This window comes from Camponotus vicinus, unplaced genomic scaffold (genome assembly GCF_025532165.1).
Source record: "Camponotus vicinus isolate PSW18456_S1 unplaced genomic scaffold, iyCamVici1.0 SCAF_1, whole genome shotgun sequence".
Lineage (NCBI taxonomy): Eukaryota > Metazoa > Arthropoda > Insecta > Hymenoptera > Formicidae > Camponotus > Camponotus vicinus.
The window spans coordinates 26,687,716-26,695,197 of record NW_028141945.1 but is presented as its reverse complement, the minus strand read 5'-3'; the positions used below and the strand labels follow the sequence as shown (position 1 = coordinate 26,695,197).

At 33.9% G+C, this 7,482-nt stretch overlaps 1 protein-coding gene and 1 pseudogene across 1 annotated transcript; both read right to left on the bottom strand.

Moving 5' to 3' along the window:
• Window positions 1-752: 752 nt before the first annotated feature.
• Window positions 753-1,357, bottom strand: LOC145964135 (uncharacterized; annotated as a pseudogene).
• Window positions 1,358-5,105: 3,748 nt separating this feature from the next.
• LOC145964062 (zinc finger protein 862-like) lies at window positions 5,106-6,640 on the bottom strand. Its single transcript, XM_083086484.1, has 2 exons — window positions 5,626-6,640; window positions 5,106-5,128 (listed from the first exon to the last, which is right to left on the bottom strand). The coding sequence occupies exons 1-2, from the start codon at window positions 6,638-6,640 to the stop codon at window positions 5,106-5,108; spliced, it is 1,038 nt and encodes a 345-aa protein (XP_082942610.1).
• Between the last annotated feature and the right edge of the window lie 842 nt (window positions 6,641-7,482).

The following is a 7,482-nucleotide window of genomic DNA, read 5'->3' as shown; positions in this document are numbered from 1 at the left end:
TGAGTGAGTGATAGCGACGAACATATGAAAGAGAGAGAATGATAATATCGCGAACAACGCGTACGAAAGAGAACGATATTGCAAGAGCAACGCGTGCGAGAGAGAACAATAGCGCGTACGAAAGAGAACTATAATATCGCGAGACTTAGAACGATAATAGCGCGAGAACAACGCGTGCGAGAGAGAGCGAGAGAGCGCGAGAACAACGCGTGCGAGAGAGAACGAAGATATCGCGAGACTTACAACTAACCCGCGAGAGAGAACGCAACGAAGATATCGCGAGATTTACAACTAGCGCAAGAGAGATAGAGATGTCAAAGGATGGGAGCGCAAGGAGAGGCGCGTAAATAATCACATTCTTTTTTTAAATTAAAACATAAAATTTATTTTAAAATGTGTGTGTGTGTGTGTGTAAATACATTTATGTGTGTGTGTGTGTGTGTGTGTATGTGTGTATGTGTCTAATAATAAAATAATAATAAGAATAATAATAATAAAAATAATAATAATATAATATAAAATATAACTTATTGTAAAAAAATATATATATATATATATATATATATATAGTGGGGAAGGGGCGATGCGCCGGACTGAGGGATGCCGCTCCTGAAAAAGAAATACATTTTATTATTTTTAAATTATTTAATAATTTATTTTAAGATACTTTTTGATATATTACAAATTGAAAGATACTTACAATATTATCCATGGCTCATCTTTATATTGAGCAATACGCACAATTTATAATTTTACGCAGGTTTGGATTCACATATCTGTTTATCCTCTCGTCGACCATTCATATACTCTCGTAAACTCTGAAATTAAACATAACTGTGAATGTTTTAAATTTATTACACATCGGTAAAAATATTTTTACCTTCAACGTTTCCAAGTCTTGCCGTAGCATATTCTCGTGCTCATATTCGAATTTGTCCATTTTTTTCGTAATTCAAGATTTTCATATAGTCTATTTCCAAAACATCGTAATGTAGTGTGATTAGGATCTTCCTCGTAGATACACGAACTTGTATCACATTTTCTAAGTGAGTTCGCATAATATTTTCGAGATTTGAGAAATCTCTTCAACGAATTTGTGCGAGGTTTTTCAAGCCGAGCTCTCGATGTCTTATAAACTGAACGATTGAAGTTTCAAGATTCTTCTTTGAAATTTGTTCCCGCTCATATTGAAGTAATTCTTCATCATCACTAGTCCGAAAATCGAAATCAAATTCCTTATCAGATGATTCTTCCTTCGCATACAATTTCTTCCATTTCTTTCTCTTCTCTCTCTCCATCTCAATTCTTTCCGCCACAACTGGATCCATCCAATAATCATCATCATCCGTATTATCATCGATGATAATAACGTCGTCTTCAGCCATTATACGTGACCAACGAAACACAAGACCAACGAAACACAGAACAACGAAAGAAATAATATTCTAATGCTGCAGACTCCTCTTCATTATATATCTTTTAATATCTTTTGTCTCATTCCAACTAGAGCATCACGTCTCATCTACCTCAGCATTTCTCTACATCTTTAGCGGAGCGTGTTGAGAAAAGTATAACTATTCTTATTCGTATGGAAGGAAAGAATTAAAATCACATATGGAATAAAAATAATTATTTATTGCACACATCGTAAAGAATATCATTTACAGCACATGTTAATAATTCGCAATCGATTAATGATTCGCTGTTAAAGACATCACTCTCGCGTATCGTTTTTACAGCATCACATACAGTAGTAATATTGTTACGTTGTAATACAGTTTCAAATTGTTTAAATTTTTCATTCACGAGATACGTATTCTCGCATAACCAATTGTGCATATGATCGATACAATTTTCAAAATTAAATAAATATAATAATGTTTGTGGTTTCATGTACAAAGAATTTTCGCATAATGTGAGTTTTACAATTTTCGATTGATACATTTCGATCGATAAATCTCCAATCCTTAATGGGAGAGCAGTCGATTGTAGAAATTGTTCAACGTCTGCTTGCTTCTACATCAACAAATTCCACGTTGAAAAAGGCAATACTATTTGATTGCCTCGATTATCGCCGAGAATCAGTTCCACGTACGATACAGCTCCAACGCTTATTCCAATGTCCAAATACTTGTACGACGTTGGGGTTAGAGCGTATCTTCTTCCAAGTATACAAGTCGCACGACGAGGCTGAATGCTGTAAAATATATAAATTAGATCAATATTTAAAAAAATTAATAAATAAAATTTTTAAACGATCGAAACTTACGTGTCGCATTTTTGCTTCTTACACGGTGGAGTTTCACCGTTTCGAATCGGAACGTAAAAATTCATGTTGATTTCTTCAGTGAACCTTTCACACGCGTGATTGATGTAATATTGATCGTATTAGAATTAATATCAATTCAAATGGTATCGCAAATTGCAATGTAGAGGGGATTATTGCTGACACGACATTTTAATTTCCTCTAAAATTTTGTCGCGCCGATGTACGGCTGCGATGACATCATCCCCAGAACAAAGAATTAGCTGAATTCGTTAAAATCGAGCGCCGATGTACGGCTGCTCCTGATGCAATCACGTTAGACTTTTCAAATGTACGTGACAAAACGTAAAATTTTCAAGGTTAAATTGCACATCGGAACAAAGATTTAGCTGAATGCGCTGAAATCGAGCGCCGATATATGGCTGCTCCTGATGCAATCATGTTAGATTTTTCAAATGTACGTGACAAAACGCAAAATTTTCAAGGTTAAATTGCGCATCGGAACAAAGATTCAGCTGAATGCGCTAAAATCGAGCGCCGATGTACGGCTGCTCCTGATGTAATCACGTTAGATTTTTCAAGTGTACGTGACAAAACGCGAAATTTTCAAGGTTAAGATGCGCATCGGAACAAAGATTATCCGTCAAGGTTAAAATGCACATCACCCCTAGACAAAGATTTAGCTGAATGCGTTAAAATCGAGCGCCGATATACGGCTGCTCCTGATGCAATCACGTTAGATTTTTCAAATGTACGTGACAAAACGCGAAATTTTCAAGGTTAAATTGCACACGCTATTCCGGGGAATATTTTAAGATGAAATCATTCTAGAATGTTCGATGATATGCAGGAGACAGTATATAAATCATGATAAAGAGGCACACCCCGCCAGTATTTTCGCTAAAGTACATTCGGAACTATCATTGGGAAGCGCATTTCGCAAGTCTGATACAATATGGAGGAACAAAGTTTGCGAGAGCAATCCACATTGATTGATTCGCTGGAAGATTACATTGTGTGGGAGCAACGATGCGACCAATACATCGAGTCGTTGGAAGAGCAAAATCGCATCAAGCGACCGCGATTATCGATTGGAAATCGACAATCGCTGATTGCTCGGATCGCGCGCCTCGAAGGGTTGAAAAATTCGGTACGTGGACGTTTCGTACACGCGGGTGCCGGATGTAGGGCGCGTCAAAATGGACTTGTGTAGCGTGAGATTGATACGGCGTTCGAGAGTCGCGTATCGACTGGTGCGGTGATAAACTATAATCACATCGAGCCTCGCAAATTTCTCGATGACGCCAAAGACATTGTGATAGAACACGTGAAGAACGTTATGAAAAGACACAATTGTGTGAAAGTGAACACTTTATTTAACGGTGAATTCGTGGCTGGAGATAAACGCGCCAACAAAAGTATCAATACGAGAAACTATGAACTCTTTCGCACATGCGATTTACGCGATTGGTACGAACGGCGCGTTATCGAACCCACCCTAGCGTCTCTGGAAGAGTTTCAGGAACGCGATAGCGGCAGTGTTCCGATTAGGGATTCCCTCTACGCGCATGTGCGGCAATACGCTGTCAGTGAAGTATCTTATACTAATAAAAAAGGGCACCGTTACCCAGCTATATAAAAACGTTTGAAAAAATTATAGATAAAAATATGTATGTGTGTATAAAGACGTTATATATATATATATATATAATTTAATTATTTTATACATATTAATTATTATAAAGGATAAAAGGAAAGAGGAAAAGGTTATATATTCTTTAAATAAAACACTATTTACAAAATAAAACAAAAATATTTTATTTGGCAGACATCTCAAAGAATACCAACATTTGTTGCAAGGGTAAGGAAAACTGCCAAAAACCTTACCAGTATTCATATAACAACAAAAAATTTCTTAATTAATAAATAATACTGACAATAATAAAATATAAATATAAAATTAAAATCTGAAATTAAAACTAAAAATTGCACAAATATTAGGTACTGAAACACAAATATAATATCACAGTTAAAATAAACATTTCATCATATTGCTAATAATAAAAAATAAAATAAAACCTGAATCTAATATCTAACGTAAGTCTAATAAAAAAAAATTGCACAAATAGCAGGTACTAAAACACAAATAATATCACAGTTAAAATATTACAGTTAAAATAAACATGTTATCATATTGTTAATAATAAAAAATAAAATAAAATCTGAATCTAATATCTAACGTAAGTCTAATACAACAAAATAAAATAAAATCTGAAAACATAACAGCATGAGAGTCATTATGGTTAGATGTATAAAATTAATTATATGAAAAAAATTATATAAAAAACATAATATAAAAATAAAGGTATATTAAGAACCATCACATGAATTGCCTGGTTTTGCATATAAATTTTGCGGATTGTGTAGTTTTAAATGTTCGGAATCTACATCAAAATTAGTACAATTAATGCCTTTAGCTTGAAAACTTGATCTTATTGTACATATCGCGGAAACAGTCTTGTTTGATAATCGATTTCTTTTTTTATTTTTAACATCATTAACAATAGAAAAAATTCGTTCGGCTTCTGCATTTGAGTGTGGAAAAGAAAGGACTGTTTCGACTAATGACTCTAAATTTGGAAACATTTTCTCGTCGTTAAAATTTTTAAATTCTAATATTTTTTTCCACATTAAATCTATTTCAAAAGACTCTAATTCTTTTTTTTCTTCATTATTAAAAACGGATGGTAAAATTGTCCACTCGAAAGCTAATTGTGTCACATCAATGTGCCCTATACGCGTTGCTATTAAAGTTAAGTCTTTAAATTGGATTCTACTTTCATCGTAAAGCGCAATTTTCGGCTGTAAAAACATTAATTGTTGAAAAACAATATCATTGTATGGCAAACGTTTTAACATTTCGCGAATGGCAGTTATATAAAACTGTAAACAAGTTAATTTAATTTCTTGCGCGCATTCTGAAGGTAATGTTTGTAAAAAACTTTCACATTCGGGTCCAACATTAATATCATTAATATTTCGAAAATTATTTTCATCTTCTACATTAAAATCAACAATATTTTCTAAAACTTTTGGGATAACAACATTTGACGCTATTTCGCGAATTAATCGATGGCTGTTTTCGAACAAAGTATGGATCAACACTTTACGCGATTGAAAAAGAGCATTAAAGTTATTTAAAAAATTTAACGAATATTTTAAAAATAATAAATACGCTTTAATAAAATGGTCATTCAATTGACTTAAAATTATTTCCGCAGATTTTAATTTATCTTCTACCACAGCCAAAATAAAATAATTTTTTAAAACATCCCAATTATTTAATAATCTAACAATACATTTATGTAATACTAACCACCGAGTATTCGACAATTTTAAAATTTTATTTCTTTCCACGTTGAAATAATCCTGAAATTCACCTAAAATTGCGCATCTCTTTGCACTACCTGAGATATAATTAGCAATTCCTCGAAGCAAATTTTCACAAGATTCGGGAAGTTTTTCACAAGCTCTACTTGCTATAAGCGCGGATGAATGGCAAATACAATTTAATACAACAAGACTCGGAATTTCTAATTTTAAACGCGACATAAAAGAATTGTTGCATCCAATCATTACAGAGGCATTATCACTTGCCATTCCAACAATATTTTGTAAAGGAATTTTATTTTTATCAAGCATACTTTTAAAAATTTCAAAAATTTTGTTCGCGGAACAATCTGTTGCATCTAATGCTAATAGATCTAATAATTGCGTTGTTACTCTTTTTGTTAAAGGTGAAACATATTGTACAAGAACACACATAACTTTAGTTTCGGAAATATCGGTACTTTCGTCTATTAAAATGGAAAATTTTGAATTTTGAATATATTTAATAAGTTCTTGCACTTCGCGTTTTGCAATTACTTTGGTAACAATGTTTGTACATTTATCTCGAGCTAGTGAAAGATCTGACACAACTTCAGGCTCTGCACAGATATCTTTCAACAGTGGAATTAAATGATCCGCGGAATAAAAAGAAATATTATGTTCAGCAAAATATGCTGCTAATTTTATCTCTGCGCGTTTCACTTTTTCCGTATGTGACAAAACGACTCTATTATTACTGTCTAAAACATTGACATTTAAATTTTCTTTATTTATATTTAATTGTTCTAAATGTGAGACCGATTGTGAATGACGAATTAAATTTGCTTTAAAACATGTGATGGTTTTATTGCATGCAAGACATAAAGCTAAATCTTCCGTAGGATGGCGAGCTAACCATCCTTTAAAAATATTTTCATCTAACCATGATGATTGGAAATGTCTAACTCTCGATTTTTTAGCTCCTTTTCGTATAAAATCGTCCATCTTACATTTATAATAATAAATACTTACCTTATATGATCCTATTTATCTTCTTATCGATCCTCCTATTGATCTTTCTTGTCCTGCTCCTGTCATGGCGATAGCGTCCCGCCAAAACTGTACACGTTATCACACATATGCTTATATTGCTTATTACGTTACTGTAGTCAACTGTGACGTCACGATTGCTCATGCGCAGAACCGCACATGCGCGCGCACGGAATCCCTAATCGGAACACTGGATAGCGGGTGGGCTTTGTCGCGAATACTAAATTTAACTGTAAATATAAATAAGTATAATCCTATGCGTGCGGGATGTTACATCAAATTGCCGCGGGAGATTATGATGAAAAGAGCGGTGATTAATGTACAATCCAGAGACAATGCATGTTTCGCGTGGGCAGTAGTCGCCGCACTATATCCCGCCGAAAGGAACGCGGAACGGGAATCCTCGTATCCGCATTACACGACAGTGCTGAATCTCCGGGACATTGAGTTTCCAGTGACTGTGAACCAAATAAAAAATTTTGAAATTGCCAATGACATTTCGATCAACGTCTACAGCATCGAAGAGAAGAACATTATTGTCCCGATGCGTCTTTCGCAGCAGAAGCGGGATAAGCATATCAACTTGCTGTACATTGAAGACGACAATGGCGTCGGACATTTTGCATGGATTAAGAATTTATCCCGACTCGTGAGCTCACAATTGATCAAACAGGATCACAAGAAATATATCTGCGATCGGTAAGTTTAATTTATATTATTTGAATAATCATAGGTTATACACTTTGTTATATAAATCTTTAAAAAATTTTTTTTTTACAGATGCCTGCATTATTTTA

Bases quoted from the DNA above. Each gene is read 5' to 3' on its own strand.
- LOC145964062 (XM_083086484.1), bottom strand. From the start codon at position 6,640: ATGGACGATTTTATACGAAAAGGAGCTAAAAAATCGAGAGTTAGACAT. The intron at 5,129-5,625 runs GTATTGTTAGAT...ATGTTTTTACAG, and splicing joins GTGGTTAGTATTACATAAAT to CCGAAAATTGCGCTTTACGA.